At 42.0% G+C, this 17,373-nt stretch overlaps 1 protein-coding gene across 1 annotated transcript; it reads right to left on the bottom strand.

Annotated features, from left to right (window-relative positions):
• Nucleotides 1-246: 246 nt before the first annotated feature.
• LOC306663575 (uncharacterized protein) lies at nucleotides 247-16,658 on the bottom strand. The gene is made up of 15 exons (XM_079143960.1): nucleotides 14,716-16,658; nucleotides 13,438-13,636; nucleotides 13,181-13,266; nucleotides 13,062-13,109; nucleotides 12,798-12,917; nucleotides 12,176-12,253; nucleotides 11,835-11,917; nucleotides 11,211-11,297; nucleotides 11,022-11,138; nucleotides 5,815-5,948; nucleotides 4,196-4,404; nucleotides 4,040-4,123; nucleotides 1,948-2,100; nucleotides 1,014-1,172; nucleotides 247-931 (listed from the first exon to the last, which is right to left on the bottom strand). The coding sequence occupies exons 2-15, from the start codon at nucleotides 13,478-13,480 to the stop codon at nucleotides 770-772; spliced, it is 1,563 nt and encodes a 520-aa protein (XP_079000086.1). The 5' UTR covers nucleotides 13,481-13,636; nucleotides 14,716-16,658; the 3' UTR covers nucleotides 247-769.
• Between the last annotated feature and the right edge of the window lie 715 nt (nucleotides 16,659-17,373).

The raw sequence follows: 17,373 nt of genomic DNA, 5'->3' as shown, positions 1-17,373 counted from the left end.
ATAAGCAATAAGGTCTTAATAAAGTGTTCTAGGATATAGTATACTTCCTACAAACAATATTGTCTTGTGTCTTCTATGCTGCAGTTCCCCTCAAACATAATTGTTCCCCTTGGTCTCCTGAGTATCTTAATTCTGGAGTAACTTCTAGACTAGGAGGAAAAGTGGTTTTCTCCAAGCTGTTGCTGTGGAGCTGAGATAGTCCCCGTCACAGACTTTTTAAAATTTCCCTTAAGCATAAAACTTGAACCCTGGGGAATGTGGAGAGTCTTGAAAATAGGAGGTACTGAGCCCAGCAGGACAAGCTAAACTAGTCTGGAAAACTTAAGACCACTAATGTTTTTATGTTTTTTATTAGTGCGTTATAATTATTCATTAATAGGATCTGTTATGCCATATTCATACATGCATATAATAATTTGTTCAACTTCATTCCTCAGTACCTTCCCTTCTCCCTCTGATCTCCTTGCTCTACTGTTTTTTGTTTGTTTGTTTGTTTAATGCAACTATTGTGGGGGTTTTTTGTTCATTTTGTTTTGTTTTTTGGTACTAGAGATTTAACCCAGGGACACTTTTACCACTGACCTACATCCCCAGCCCTTTTTTATTTTTTACTTTGAGATAGGGTCTAAGTTACTGGGGCTGGCCTCTAACTTGTGATCCTCCTGTTTCAGACTCCCAAATTGCCACCACACCCAGCACTAATGTCCTTGAAGAGTTCCTGATCATCAGGTTTCACCTGAAGGTAGGGATCCAGTCTGACTGCCCCTACCTAGACTGCACCCTGCCGAAGCTGCTGGTTCTGGACTTGGAGCTCCTGGTTCTGTGAGGCCAGGTCAATGGTGTCTTGCAGGACACCAGCCAGCAGGCTGCGGTGATGGTGCTCTGTGGTCATGGCCTGCTCCTCCCGCAGCCTCTGCCAGGCTCGAAATACCTGCGGCCAGATTCAGAAATGCCTGTCAGCCTGCCAACCTTGCTACCAGCAGGCTCAAGGCCTGCTGTCTGTCTCCACTAACCTGCAATATGTGGCATATCTGTGCTCTGGTGGCCTGCACATACAGGTCATAGAAGGCTGCCAAGTCTTCCTCTGCGATGTCCCGTTCTGCCTGCAGGGCCTCCACCTGAAGTCTCAGTACTCTCAGCTCCTGGTGCCATCTCTGCCTCTCCTCACAGGTCTTCAGAGATAATTCATACCCTTTGTTGAGCACCACTGATTGCTGGACTCTGTGTCAAACACTCCTCATGTGTATTATCTAATTTTGTCCAGTAACAAGTTTACGGGATAGTTACCATTTTTCAGATAAAAAACAGTGTATCAGGGAAGTGTCTTAACTTATCCAAATTTCCATGCTAGTGAGGGACAGAGCTGAGATGGCATCTACCTTTCAACAGTTCCTTATCTTCCTTAGAGTGAAATCCAAACTCAGAGATGTGGTATACCATCTCATTAGCCTTACCTCTTGACTACACACTTTCTGGGCTCCAGACAGGACAACTTCTGGTTCTCAGAGCCCATTTTGCTATTGCTTTGTGCTAGCCCTTTGCTCATACAGTTTGTCCTCTCTGAGAACTTGTTCATACCCCAACCACCCCCACCACATAAAAAAAAGTTTTGTTTTTTTGTTTGGCCAAATGAGTTATATTTACTGAGTACCTCTGTGATAAGCACTAACTGCCTTTGTGGAACTGAGTCTAGTGAATTCTCTTGGTGATTTCTGTTTGTCCTCTAAGTTTCAGCTTAAATGCCATCTCTGATCCACTCCAGTCTGGGTGAAGTATAGCTTTTTGTTCTCACTTATTCCCCCATGATAGCATGCACCACTAAGAATTGCCTTCTGTATCCCTCACAAGACTAAGAGGGTAAGACTAAGTTGTGATTGATAAAGGACACCACTCCCAGTACAGTGGCTAGGCCTTCTAATTAGAAGGAACCTCAAAAGCCCTCCTCACCTCCTCTTCAGTCACCAGGTCTTTGACGTGTTCACCTGCCACCTCCTCCTGTTTCAAATGCTTTAGCTCCTCTTGGATCCAAATTTGGTGCTGCTCTCTCAATCTCTGCCTCCGAGCTTGAGCCAGGAGCAACTGCAGAGTCACATTTGGGGCCTGCTGGGACGAGATGGTATCAGTCTAGGCTTAGCCAGAAGCCAGGACCTAACTGGTCTGGAAGAGCCTGTAACCTGGGAAGAGACTCAAGAGGCCATGGGTAGAGGGAGAAGATATTGACTCTGCCAATAGTCACCATAGAAGCTCTAAAAATCTCATACCCATAATCTAACCAACTAAGAAAAAAGCTCCTCCCTATGCTTTAGGGATCCAGGAGCCCTTTCAGGTTTTTTATTTGTCAGAAGCTCCATATTTCTTCCTGTTGTCAGGAAGTGTAAGTAGGAAGCAGATTAGCTGGGCTCTGGTACTGCCTCACACTCCCAACAGTTTCCAGTTGTTCCCAGGATACACAGGTATTAACTGCTCCTCAGCATCCCTGAGAGGATGCTTTTGGTGGAGACCAGGCCCTAGAGATGATGTTCTTTCTGCCACTACAGGAAAATATAATTAGTTATACAAAAGATGGAGACCCTTCCCCAGCTACCCGTCAAGTACCAGATCTTCCTAGGACTACCTCTCAAGGCCTGGCTATGGCTTGCTACTGAATATATCACCTGCAGAGAAGAAATTTGGAATGACAATTCCTCATCATTCCTCCAAGGATAGTGTAGTTTAAGCTTGGGGCTTTGAAATCAAACAGATCAGGGACCCAGCCCTGCCTTTTCTTAGGTCTATGACCTCAGGCAGGTGACTAGCCTTTTTATTTATTGATTGATTTTTGGTACCGGGGATTGAACTCAGAGGCACTCAACCACTGAGTCACATCCCTAGACCTATTTTGTATTTTATTTAGAGACAGGGTCTCACTGAGTTGCTTAGGGCCTTGGGTTTTTTTGTTTGTTTTGTTTTGTTTTTGTTTTGTTGTTGTTTTTTCTTTTTGTGCTTCGCTTTTGCTGAGGCTGGCTTTGAACTTGTGATCCTCCTGCCTCAGCCTCCTGAGCCGCTATGATTACAGATGTGGGCCACTGCACCCAGCATGGTAACTAGCCTTTTGAGTCTCCATGTTCTTCATAAAATAGAGTGGATAAAAGTTGTAGAGAGCATGAAATGAGGTAATGTAGCAAGACACTGAGCAGTCAGGCACTTGGTCAATAACTGGAAACTAACATGCCTAATTCCCCAGACCCAATATTGTAAAAACAGGTTGTAAGTATGTAATAATGAAAAGGAAAGAAAAGGACCAGGATAAGCAGGGTTTGAACTACCCTGCAGCAAATCATGGAAGGCAGCGCCCCCTTCAGTACAAGAAAGGCCATGCCATCGAGGTTGCAAGACCCAGATTAGAAGTCTAAGGACTTTTGCTCTTCTGCTGCCTCTGATTGGCCCTGGGCTACTCACATCTCTTATCTCAGTTTTCTCGCCTGACAAGTGATAATAATGCTGTCTTCCTTGCTTACAATACTTCGGTGGCTCATCTTTGATGTTTAAGACAGAGTCCAAACATCTCAATCGATTACCAAAGCCTTGTGTGACCTGGCCCTACTTTGCTGGCTAGTCCTTCTCTCCCAAATCTCTAACACAAACTCTATTCTCCAGAGAAATGAGCTGTTTGCGGTTCTCCAGAGACATCAAGCATTTGCTTACCTCTCAATCTCTGCTTGTCATTCTCTGTCTAGAGTGTTCTTCATTCATCTTTGCTAACCTCAGGAATCACTTTCTCCATGAAGTCTTCCTTCCCTTCCTTGCTCAGCCTAACTCAGATGCTCCATAGAACCTTGTGTTTATAAGCCTTGCAGAGCCCTAATCATGGTGTAATTGTTTCTTCCAACAGATTGTAAACTCCACAAGGACAGGGAATTCCTAAGGCTGACATAGCCCTGTGCCCAGCACATAGTAAATGGTTAGTAAATATTTGGAAACTGAAAATTCAATGAATGAACAAAATGCAGCAAAGAAAGACATAAATGGAGCTCCCAAGAGGCTGGAGGAAAAGACGTACCTGTGGTTCTGGGAACCCTACAGCCTCAGCTCTGGCCCCTTTGGGTGTCTGTCTTCTTGGGCACTGGCTCCATGCTTTTATCACCTATAGAAAAGGGGTTCAGAGTGGGCACTGGCCATTGCTGGTCTAGATGCCCCCAGGCTTCACTTTGCTCACCTGTAGCTCGCGCAGTGCCCTGCCAAGCTGGCTAAGCCCACTGTCCGTCAAGGTGTCCCCAAAGAGGTTTAAACGCAGGGTCTTCAGGTTAACCCGTCGGGCCCGGGCCTCTGCTACTGAATCCCACCAAGTGGGTCTCACCTCTTTTGTCTGCATCCTCCTTCCTGATGCCCCTATCAGAGCAGCCTGGAGCAAATGCAGGCAGCTGCCTAGTAAGGGGAAACTCAGAGTCAATTACTCCTTCCTATAGACTCCAGAGCACACTATTTGTAATACTTCAAATTTCTATTAAGAGTACTCTTCTTCAAAATATCTAACCACTATTAGACTTCCACATGTGCTTGATGGATGACTCTGTGCTAAGACTGTTCATAGATTACCTCTTTTTATCCACCACAACTCTAATCAACCCTGCCTCTCCCCATGTTCTCCAGATGAGAGAACTGAAGCTGAGAGAGGTCAAGCAACTTCTTGGTGAGTGGCAGAGCAGAAAGTCAAGCCCAGTTTTGTCTGACACTAAAGCCTGTGCCCTTGTTCATGACATCATACTGGCCAATAGATAGATAAACACGTCTGACTGGTTGCGGTAGTGCATGCCTGTGATCCCAGTGGCTCAGGAGGCTAAGGCAAGGAGGTTTGAGAGTCCAAAACCAGCCTCAGCAACGGCAAGGTGCTAAGCAACTCAGTGAGGCCCTGTCTCTAAAAAAATACAAAAAAGGGCTGGGGATGTGGCTTAGTGGTCTCAGTGGTCAAGTGCCTCTGAGTTTAATCCCCAGTACCAAAAAAAAAAAAACAAGTGTCTGACCCTCACTGCTTTATCCTTGAGGGTGTCAACTGCCACAAGTTATCTTCCCCATTCCACAGGCATAGAAGGAAGCATAGAAGGAAGTCTCAGAATCTGCTGATCAGATGAAAGTGTGCTTGTTGATTTTGGAGACAGAGTATCAGACTTTTTTTTTTTAACCCTTAGGAAAATTTCAAACATACACACAGTGTAGGAAATCCCTTTATCTATCACCCATCTTGAACTATTATCACCTCATGGCTCTTTTTTATGTGATATTGGGAAGGATTGAACCCAGAGGTGCTTTACCACTAAGCTACATCCCCAACCCTTTTAAAATTATTTTTGAGACAGGATATTGCTAGTTGCTCAGGCTGGCTTCCAACTTGCCATCCTCCTGCCTCAGCCTCCTGAGTCTCCTGCATTACAGGCACATGCCACAATGGCCAGATCGTTGATGAGTATGTGAAAATAAGTAAGTTCTTTTCCCTTTCTGGTCCTCTATTTCCTCATCTACAAAATACACCTGCCTCCATTTACTCTTTTGTAAATAAGATTTGCCTCAGGGAGTTGTGGTAAGAATTGAAGGTATTAAAATGCTTGGTAAGCTGTTGAAGGCCTCCAAGGTGGTCTTTTACTATGGTCTTTACCCTTGCCTCTCCAAATTTTGGCACCCTAGACACAATGGCACCTTCCTAAATGCTGGTCCTCCCAGAGGATAAAGGTCTCTCTCTGGGCAGGAATTGGACAGAGGTTAGTTGGCTGATAAGATGATGTAGGCCTAACTCCAGATTCCAGAGCTTCCCGAAGAACCACACACCCTTGCCCCAGCCACCTTGGGGGTCCAGGCGAATAAGCAGTCCACTGTAGTTGTTTCCTTCCAGGAGCCATGAGACAATCCAGGGCAGAGAGCCCTCCACCTTCTCACCAACAGCCTCACCAGCTAATACCTGCAGCAAGGGGCAATCTCTGCCAGAAGGAAAGAAGAAAGAAGATGTACACTTGTCGATGGGGAAAGAAAATGGACAAATCACACACTGATAAAAAAAAGATTGACTATTTCCATCAACTTTTGCCAATCACCAGACAGATTTGCAACCTGGAACTGGAATGGATATATGGATATAATGTCTGCAAAACAGGTGTCTAGTGAAACACCTGCCAATCTTAGCCATTATCCAACTCATGTGAAGTTCACGAAATGATCACTTGAAAAAGCAGCAGTGGCAACTAAAAATAGAGACATCTTTGCAACCAACTAAGGGAGAGTTCTATCTCTGACTTTTGGGAAAAAAAAGATGCCTGATGTCATCTTGTTGTCAGTCAAAAGTTAAGAGGTGGTCCTGGGCAGGACTCTCTGGAAACTTCCTGGGATTTCCAATAAAACTGGAGTGGATGGAATATTGTTTGGGGTTTCTTTCCATGATGATGGCTAAGCCAGAGTGACTGTGAAGTGACCCCTGTTCTCAGATGGAGTATGCGTTTCAAAATGGCATTACCTCTGTTGAGTTCTTCCTGACAGAGCTTTCAATACCCCACTTTTAATAATTGGCAGAACAACTAGACAAAAGTTCAGTAAGGAATAAGAAGACTTGAACAACATGATAAACCAGTTAGACCTAACAAATATACAGAATACCTTAAAATAACAGATAATACATTCTTCAAAGTGTACACGGAACATTCTCCAGGACAGAGTATATATTAGGCTACAAAACAAGTGTCAATACTTTCTTAAAATAATATAAAGCAGCTTCTCTGATCACAAAGGAATGGACTAGAAATGAATAACAGAAGGGAAACTGGAAAATTCACATATGTACAAATTAAAGAAATTATAAGAAAAAATACAAAATACTTTTAGGAGAATGAAAATAAAAACATAACAAAACTTACCAGATGTAGCACAGAGTCCAGAGGGAAAATTGTAGTTGTAAATGCCTGTGTTTAAAAGGAATAACTTAACTGGATACTTAAAGGAACTAGGAACAGGATAATAAAACTAAACCCAAAGTGAACAGAAGAAGGAAGTAATATTAGAGCAGAAATAAATGAAAAAGATAGTTATATAAAATGATAGAAAATCTTATCAAAATTGACTCTTTTAAAAGATTTTAAAAATTGACAGACCTTTAGTTCGACTGCCTAAGAAAAGGAGAAGAGTCACTTACTGAAGTCAGAAATGAAAGTATGGGTGTTACTACCAACTTTACAAAAATAAAAAAGATGTTAAGAGAATACTACAAGTAATTGTACACCAACAAATTAAAGAACCTAGATGGAATGAACAAATCCTTGGAACACACAAATGAACAAAAGTGACTCAAGAAGAAATAGAAACTGCAAATAGAACTGTAACAAGCTAAGATATGGAATCAGTAATCAACAACAAAAACCTCAGGTTCAAATGGCTTCACTGGTAAATTCTAGCAAGCAATTAGGGAAGAAGTAACACCAGTGTTTTAGTTATTTTTTTCATTGCTGCAACCAAAAGACCTGACAAGAACAATTTTGGAGGAGGAAAAGTTTATTTGGTGCTTTTGGTTTCAGAGATCTCAGTCCATAGACAGCCTGCTCCTTTGCTCTGTGCCCTAAGTGAGATAGAACATCATGGCAGAAGAGTGTGGTAGAAGAAAGCAGCTCAAGAAATCACACCAGGAAGCAGAGAGAGATTTCCATTCAGCCAGGACAAAATATATACCCCAAAAGCATGTCCCCAGGGACTCACCTTCTCCAATCATACTCTACATGCCTAGAGTTACCACCCAGTTAATACCTATCAGGAGATTAATGCACTAATTAAATTAAAACTCTCATAACCCCATCATTTCACCTGTGAACTTTCTTGTATTGTACCACACATGAACTTTTGGGGGACACCTCATATCTAAATCACAACAACCAGTCATTCTCAAACTGCACCAAAAAATAGGAGAAGGAGAAGGAAGGAGAACTTACTAACCTATCCTATGACACCAATGATATTCTGATACCAAAAACTAGACAAAGACAACACAAGAAAATTCTGAACTGATGTCTTCTATGAATACAAACAAGAGAAACCTCAATAAAATACTAGCAAATGTAATTCATCACATATTAGGATTATACATCATGACCAAGTGAGATTTATCCCACGAATGCAAGGAAGATTCAACATATGAAAATCAATCAATATAATATGCCACATTAATAGAATGGAGAAAATCACAACATCATTTCAACTTTTTTTTTTTTTTTTTGTACTCGGGATTGAACCTGGGGTACTTTACCACTGAGGTTCTTGCAAAGTTGCTGAGACTGGCCTTGAATTTATCCTCCTACCTCAGCCTCCTGAATCTCTGGAATTATAAGTATTTCACAGTGTCTGGCAAGATCTGTTTATCAATTGATTAAAAAAAAGTTTTATGCAGTATCTAAAACCTTTCATGATAAAAAATATTCGACAAAGTAATCCTAACTACTCAGGAGGTTGAGACAGGAGGATCCCAAGTTCAAGGATGCCTGGGCAATTTAGGGAGACCCTGTCTCAAATTAAAATAAAAAGGGCTAGGGATGTAGCTCAGTGTTAAAGCACCCCTGGATTCAATCCCCAGTACCACAAGTAAAACAACAAAAGCAAAAACAAAAACAAAAACAAAAATCAACAAAACAGAAATAAAAGGGAAATTTCACAACATTATAAAAGGCATATGTGCAAAACCCACAGTTTAACATTATATGCAATGATGAAAGTCCAATATCTTTCCCCTTAGAAAATAATAGAAAGATGGCTACTATTGCCTCTACTACTTAATATTATATTGGAAGCTCTAGCCAGAGCATTAGGCAAGAAAAATAAAACTAATCAAAATAGAAAAGAACAAACTAAAGCTATCTATTTGCATATATGATTTTATACATATAAGTGAAATCCTAAAGAATCCACATGTTTAAAAAAAAAACTATTAGAGCTACTAAACAAATTCAGCAAAGTAGTAGGCTACAAAATCAATACGGGACAAAAATCAGGTGTATTTCTATATACTTGCAATGAATGATCCAAAAAGAAAATTAAGGCTGGGGATGCAGCTCAGTTGATAGAGTGCTTGCCTTGCAAGCATAAGGCCCTGGATTCGATCCCCAGCACTAAAAAAAAAAAAAAAAAAAAAAAAAAAACAAAAACACAAAAAGAAAATTAAAACAATTCAATTTACAATAACATTGAAACTATCATTAGTCATTAAGGAAATACAAATCAAAACTACAATTAGATAACATTTCACAACCACTAAGGTGGCCACTAACAGAAAAAAATTAAAATGTTGGTGAGGATGTGGAGAAATTGCAGTCTTCATATATTTGGTGGTGGAAATAGAATGGTGCATTGTTGTGGAAAACGGTGTGGTGATTCTTCAATCAGTTACAGAATTGCCACATGACCCATCTATTCCACTCCTGAGTACACAGTCAATAAAATTGAAAAGAAGTATTCAATATTTATATGTAAATACCAGTATTCAAAATAGCCAAATGGTCGAGAAACCCAAATACTCATCAACTGATATACCAAAAATGTGGTATAGTCATACAATGGGAAACATATTTGGCCACGAAAAGGAATGATATGCTGATATATACTACAGCATGATGAACCTTGAAAACATTATTCTAAGTGAAGGAAGTCAGACATAAAAAGTCACACATTGCATGATTCCATTTGTATGAAAACATTCACATTAGATAAATCCACTGAGAAACGAATTTATGTTTAGCAGAGGTTGGGATAAAGAGGAATTGGAAAGTGACTGCTTAATGGATACAAGGTTTTCTTTCAGGATGATGAAAATGTATTGGAACTGGAGAGTTTTGCAATATTGTGGATGTTCTAAATGTCACCAAATTGCACATTATATCATGGTTATAGTTAAATTTATGTTATGTGAACTTTATCTCAATAATTATAGACAAAGATTAAAATCAAGTTACCAGGGCTGAGATTATAGCTCAGTGGTAGAGCACTCGCCTAGCACATGTGAGGCACTGGCTTTGATTTTCAGCACCACATAAAAATAAATAAATAAAATAAAGGTACTGTGTCCATCTACAACTGAAAAAAATGTTTTAAAAAATTGAGTTACCAGATGACCCCCTCACAGTATCACTTCCTGCTATATGTCTAGGAGAATTGAAAACGTTAAAAAAATAAAAAACCTTGTATGTGAATGTTCATAGCATTATTGTAATGTAAACAGCTCAAATGTCCATCCGGGGATAAATGAATAAACAAAAGATGGTATATTCATATACCATTATATTTATTATATTTATTTTATTTGTCAATAAAAATAAAGTTTGAGCCTTGAAAATATTATCCTACATGAAAGGATGAAAGAAAGACTTTGGAATAGTCTGGAATTTAGGGTGCTTTATTACTCCATTTTTCTTTTAGTTACTTCTGAATTTGGCCATGTTTCCATGATATTACAAATTGTTCGTATTGGCTTGAAATGATTATTTTCCTATCACTACTCAATGCTATCATTATTTTCAAACACTGAGAAAAAGGTACAAAATGGGGCATGAAGATATGGTAACCTGGGAATTTTCCAATCTTTTTTATTTTTGGACATTTAGGTTCTTTCCAAGTTTGCAGTCTAATAGATCAGAAGAAAAATAATTCAAATTGCAAAAATTAAAAAGAAATAGAAAGGCCAGACATGGTGGCACATTCATGTAATTCCAGAAATTCAGGAGGCTGAGGCAGGAGCCAACCTCGACAATTTAGTGAGACCCTGTCTTAAAATTAAAAAGTGGAGCACCTATCAGTATTTGAAAAACAGTGATTGGAAAGATCTATTTTTATTTAGAGATTCTACAAATTCTCTACCTCGCAGTTGCTCTTGACCATGTCATTTGCCAATAAAGGGTCTTAGCCTGGGCTCTAGGGGAACCTTACTGTCAGAGCTGAGGAAAAAAAGGAGAAGCTGCCTTGGGCATTCACATCCACGTTCAGCCCCACACCTCACCTCCCAATGCAGTCAGAGGCCCTCTCACACTTACGGGGTCCCTGGGAGCTGCAAGATCCTCAAAGCACCTCGCCACACACCCTGGGTCCCAGGCCCCTCAGGAGGTTCAGGCCCAGAGCAGAACATGGTGACAGTGAGCAGAGAGCAGGCCCTGTGGGGGAGAGGGTAGGCTCAAGTCAAAGGCCGTGGGGATGAGGGGCGATTGGTGCCCTCCTGTCCTCACCTGCCTTCAGCCCCTGCCGCCTGCAAGTACAGCTCTGAGGCAGCTCTCCCATCAGACACCTCCACTTCACTGGCATGTTCCACCACCCTGGAGGAAGAGGAAGTTGAGTCAGCTCCTAAGATGATCTTATTTCTCTCCTGTGAGCCAGGCAGGGTGGTGCACACCTATAATCCCAGAGACCCAGAAGGTTGAGGCAGGAGAGTCTCAAGTTTGAGGCTAGCCTCAGCAACTTCTTTTTCCTCCTGTGCTTTGCCCAGTGAAGGAAACAGGATAATTGAGATTCCCCTCATTTCACAGATGAAGAGGTTCAGTAAGCTGCTCAAAATTACCCACTGTGACAATGGACTGAGATGAGCTCTAAGGATGGAGAATAGAGTCGAAATAGTGTAAGTTGAAGAACTACAATTGGGGTGGGAGTAGTAAGAGATATGAGCATATGGGATGAGGGGGCAAGGGTGGGAGGGGGTCCTGGGAGAAGACCCTGGTCCTGTAAACAGGACTTCAAGCTCAGAGCTTCCCTCCTATGGGATGACAGTGGGTAGAAATCTCCAAAGACTTGACCTGGGGCTATTAGCCCTGCCTTAAGACAAGCACACTCAGACCCACTGGGCCCTGAACACTCACAAGCCCAGAGGAGCCACATCCAGCACTGACAGGTCCTCCACTCCTGGAGAAAGCAGGTCCTGGGTCCTTCCACTGGAACTGATCTGAGTCATACAAGCACACAAACTGAACCTTTCATTCTTTAGGGCCCTGTGTGTGCTAAGCATTGTGCATGAATTTAGCCATTTCACTGTCAGGGTAAATGAGACCCCACAGAGACAATCTTAACTCTGGTGAGTCTCAGAGTGGAAGTAGACCCAAGTTCTTCTGGCTCCCCACAAACCTCAGGCCCTTTCTGCAATGTCACATGGCCCTGGCTTCCCAGGTCCCAATCCCACCTCCTCAACCCCCAAGAATTTCACCTGCACCAGGCTAAGAGTACTAAGCACATGATCAGAATGGTGGAGGGACAGAGCTTCCTCAAACAGCACCTGCAGCAACTAAAGGGAGAAAGGGATCCAGTGAGAACTGAGAAAGCATGAATCAGTCCTTCAACATTTTGTGAGGGTGAGATCTATGCCAGGACCTATCTGGGTACTGGGCACATGGTGTCCAGAATAGAAATGGTCCTAACACTCATGTTCACAGTGAGCCAGAATGAGTAGACATGAGTAAACATTTTTAGTGGGATCTGTTGCTTGCTGGCACAAGAGCCATGACAAGGTTCTGAGGCAGCTATTTTGATTTGGGGAAATTTTGATGAAGCCCCCACAACAAAGTTTTCAAGTTTAGTATCATTTTTAGTATAACCAAGAACTATGAAAAGTAGACCTCCTGGATATTTGATCTTCATATACCACCCCTTGGACTCTCATCCCATCTTCACCAGTCTCCCACTTTTTCAAACCTCTCAATAGTTGCATAAACTGACCATGACAAAATGTACTACTTGGACCATAGTCCCCAAGACGGTACACCTAGTCCAGCTGGGAAGATAGGCAGAGTCTCTGAACCTCATGAGGCCTGTACCCTGGTGTTCCTTACCTGGGGCACAAATCGAGGTGCCTCTGTCTCCCTGCCCTGGAGCAGCAGAGCTACACTGTACCCTTGGCCCACAGAGGCCAGTGTGGATTGGACGCATGCCAGCAGCTCCTGTTCTGCCTCCTGCAGGAAAACAGGCTTATTCCCCCTGTTTCAGGGGCCATGTCCCAGCCTTCCCTGAGCAAAGGGTTGGGGAGCAGATGGCACTCCAGGACCCAGGCCCTGAGAGCTTCTGTCATCTTCCATTGCCCACTCAGACTCCCCTACCTGTGCAGCAGCAGGGCCCAGGACTCTGTCAAAGGTGAAGCATTGTTCCTATTGGAAGGACTGGGGTCAGTAGTGTCATTCCCATCTTCCCCTATACCCACTTACCCCACCTGGTTTACCTGAGTCTCCAGGGTCTCGGGCTGAAGCAATCGAAGGCTCTTGGGCCCCTCCAGAAGGATTTTAGGGCTATGGGTCTCCTTGGGGCCTGAGAAAGGTGGACTTCCTGTTCACTCTCACGAGAGAAATTGAGCTCCAGGACTCCTCAGTCTTGCCTTCAACCCATGCCTCAGTTTCTCAACCTAAGTTGTTCTGGCCCTTCCTCTTCCAAGAACTCCCAGGGCTATACTCCTAAATACAAACTTGGGGGGCTTCTTACCTGATTCCCTCTCTGGCTCCACTTCTACCACCACAGTCAGCATGGTAAGTAGATTGAGAGACACGGTGTGGGTCCCTCGAGAAGGCAGAGCTTCCTGGTCCACACAGCCCCTATGCTCACCACCTCTGCAGACTCCAAGACTCCAGGCCTCTCAGATTTCCCTTAATAATTCATGTCCTTCATGAGAAGGCCTGGATACCTAAACTACTAAGAGAAGTGACACACTCTCTTCTGAGGAAACATTTCCTGAATTTTCTTTCTTTATTTAATGAAAACTTTCAAACATATATAACAGTGAAGAGAATAGTATGATGAATTTCCAGGTGTCCAGCTTCAGCAATTATAAATGACAGTCTTATTTCTTCAATTCCCCTCCCCATCCCCAATGGATTATTTTGAAGTAGTTCCCAGACATCCCACTATTTTATCAACTATTTCTAAACATTATTTAATAACAGTTCTTAAGATATAATTCATATGCCATACAATTTACCCATTTAAAATATAATTCAGTGGGTTTTTGTTGTTGTTGTTTTGTTTTTTGGGTGCTGGAAATTGAACTCAGGGCCTCACAGGTGCTAGGCAAGCGCTTTTACTACTGAGCCACATCCCAGTCCTAATTCAGTGGTTTTTAGTATATTCATAGGTATGTGCAACTACCACCATAGTTAATTTTAGAATATTTCCATACTGTCATTAAAATTTTTTTGATTCCCTTTAGCTATCAGCTCCCTAACCCCACCCATCCCAAACTGCAACCCTGAGCAACCATTTATCTACTTTCTGTCTCTATAGATTTGCCTGTTAGATATTTCATATAATTGGAATTACACACTGTAATTTTTGTGTCTGGCTTCTTTCACTTAACATAATGTTTTCAATGTTCATTCATGTTGTAGCATGGATAAATATTTCTCTTCCTATGGTTGAATAATATTCCATATAGACTTCTGTCACCAATTACCTAAATGGGGCTAAATTTCACATTAAAGGGCATGGTTTTCTGCAATATCCTGCTCACTTCAGATACCACTCTGAAGCTCAGGGTTCCCTAAACCTTTTTCACTCCAACCACCTGCCTGCACTTCTGGGCGTTTCCATTACTCCCTCAGGTTTGATTCACAAGAACAACTCACAGAACTCAGGAATGCACTGTGTTTTTTGCCTAACACCAATTGTCTGACACGAACTGGGTATTCAATTTATTTCTGACATGAACTACCTGGAGTTGATGTCAGATCTCACAAGTTAAAATGCAAATTTCTCAATAAAACTAACCTTAGATGCCAGCCACAAGTGGGATTCCCAGGTTATCCAAATTTCTGTCTGAGTTGGCTAAAAATTTAGCAGTTCCCACAACCTCACCTCAGGTTTAATAATTCACTAGAGGGTCTGGAAGTATAGCTCAATGGTAGAGCATGTGTTTAGCATGTGCAAATTCTGAACACTGATAATATTAATAATTCCCTAGAATGACTCACAGAACTCAGAAAACTGCTCTCCTTACTCTTGCCTGTTTATTATAAAGGATATAAATGGATAGTCAGAGGAAGAGGTACATAGGGCAAGATCCAGAAGTCCTGGCTATGGGAGCCTCTTATCCCTGTACAGTCACCTTCCAGGTTCATCAATGTGCTCACTGCCAGGACGCTCCTCCCTAGGCTCATTGTCTAGTTTTTACCAAGGTTTCATTATGCAGGCATGATTGATCATTGTCCATGTGACTGAACTAGACTCCAGATCCCCTCTTCTCCCCTGGGGCGGGGGAGGGCTGACAATTCCAGCCTTCTAGTAACATGGTTGGATTTCTGGTATTCTGCCTTTTCTATCCTGCAGCTATACAGAAGCCCATTCGGAATCACCATGCAGGACAGAAAGGTGGTCTTGGACTAACTCAGTTGTCCCCTCTTCCTTGCTTATAGTTTTTAAAAATAACTGCAAAATGTGCTGGGAATACAGCATCCTGTGATAGGAGGGACTTACTTGAACAACATGGGCTCTGTTCCAGTCCCTCCTAGAAATAGGATATTTTTCAATGCTTTATCCCAGCAAGCCTGGTTTTCCCTGGGGTATGAAACCCGGAGCATTGCTCTACAGGGTTCCTCAGTTGTGCTGCAAGTGGGGTATGCACAGAAAAGATTCCATCCACCTGGGTAGTTTTCCTGGGCCTTGGGGGACTGGCTAACAATTAATTCTTAGCTTTTGTTGTCCCTTGAGGCTTACCTCTAAGAAAGTTGTGTGCAGGTATTCTGTCTCACCAGATTCAGAAAAGTTGGTAACAAGTAAATAGTGAAACTGCTTTGCAACCTTATTAGTCTAACAGAGAGACTCCTATCACTCATGAATTCCAAAGTATTTTGAAACTCTATGCCATGAAATGGGGAAAAAGGTCAGACATATTCTTTATCATATCACTGTCCAGTCTGTGGTCTTTCAGCAAAAGGAACTTACCTGTCTGATAATCTACATTTGGTGTAGTATTGATATAGCAGATACAGCAGATGTACCAACATGCATATGCCTAATGTGCAAAACCAAATGTTTGGAGGTATCAGTGTGGGGTAGGGATAGGATTTGAAATCAATTTTCCAACACCAGTTGACTATCAGTTCAGTATGATGGCCACTCCGATTTTTATGATTCTATTCAATCTTATGAGGTTCCAAAAGCAGGAGTGATCTCAGCAACATCTGGCTTTACCCTTTCAGACATCTGGTATGACAGTATCACCTTTTTCTCTGGGATTCTTTTGAAGGGTTAGTATAATAAATTTCTCTAACTGTATAACTCTATTCATTCATTTGCCATCAGCTATTGTTCTTCCTTCTCTCCATTTATATCCAAACTTTCCTACTTTTGGAAGATATGTAGGTCTGGCCACTGTGCTGGTGCAGACTACTGGCAACAAGTGTCTTCCCTTCAGTCCACTCCTATTCATATAGAGTAGGGTATATAGATACAAAACTGGTGGGCAGTCTTAACCACTGGCCAGTACAGCAGCATTTATTGTCAACTCAAGTAGTTTACAGAAGGGCTGAAGGCATAACATGCCCCTTAGGCCCTTAGGAATTCTGATAGAAATATTTAAAGATACAGTTAGAGTTTCTTGTTTGGGAATCATCCTTGCTCCTGGCACTTACAGATTCATCTCTGGTCCTGGAATCTTTGCATCTCATGGGAAAAAAGAAAATTGAGGTGATATAGGTAAGAATCCCATAGTCATTCCACATTCCAGCATTCTCCTTCATTCTGTTTTCCTCAGATCCCCTAGAAAAATGAAAGAATCTGTGCAGTGGGGACTCTCCTTTGCCAAGCCCCCATGCTGAATGTGAGGATACACTCTCATGAACTCATTTAAACAAGTACTTCATGACTTCATTTCCCTCCCCTCATTTTAGACAACAAATGTTTCAATTATTTGTTCCAATTCTCTATTAAGCCAGGATAACGATAATATGAGGATAATATGCAGCACAATATGTCTATTTGATATGATATCTCTTTGCCCACTGTTAGTTGCTATGGGCTATAAAATTTGATTCTTGGTCTGAAGAAATGTAACTCAGTGGCCCAAATTGATACAGTACCTTTCTTTCAATCATTTAATAGTATTTTGAGTGTTTGCATCTACCACTGAGTATGCAAAATCTAGCCAGAGTAAGTAACTATTCCTGTCAGGACCCACTTGCCAGCTATGTGTGGGGACTTCCCTCTGGGGACTCTGCTCCAAAACCATCTGCAGTTTCTGTCTCTGTCTCTGTCTGTCTCTCTCAGACAAAACAGTTCTTGCTGGCATTTTGTACCTTGGCGGGTGCAAGAAAAATATGTCTAGGTCTTCTCATTGCTCTAGTACCGTACACTCTCGCATTTCACGGACTCAGGTGAATATGCTGGGAAATTCTCTTCAAGCCCTGAAAGGCTGTTCTACTGAACATC

This window comes from Sciurus vulgaris, assembly GCF_902686455.1.
Source record: "Sciurus vulgaris genome assembly, chromosome: 6".
Lineage (NCBI taxonomy): Eukaryota > Metazoa > Chordata > Mammalia > Rodentia > Sciuridae > Sciurus > Sciurus vulgaris.
This window is presented reverse-complemented; position numbering and strand designations above follow the sequence as displayed.

What these genes read in the sequence shown, in the direction of transcription:
- LOC306663575 (XM_079143960.1), bottom strand. Translation starts at nt 13,480, where the DNA reads ATGCTGACTGTGGTGGTAGAAGTGGAGCCAGAGAGGGAATCAG. An exon ending in TATTCGCCTGGACCCCCAAG is followed by an intron (nt 4,405 to 5,814) that starts GTGGCTGGGGCA and finishes TCCCCTTACTAG; the next exon opens with GCAGCTGCCTGCATTTGCTC. An exon ending in AGATATGCCACATATTGCAG is followed by an intron (nt 932 to 1,013) that starts GTTAGTGGAGAC and finishes ATCTGGCCGCAG; the next exon opens with GTATTTCGAGCCTGGCAGAG.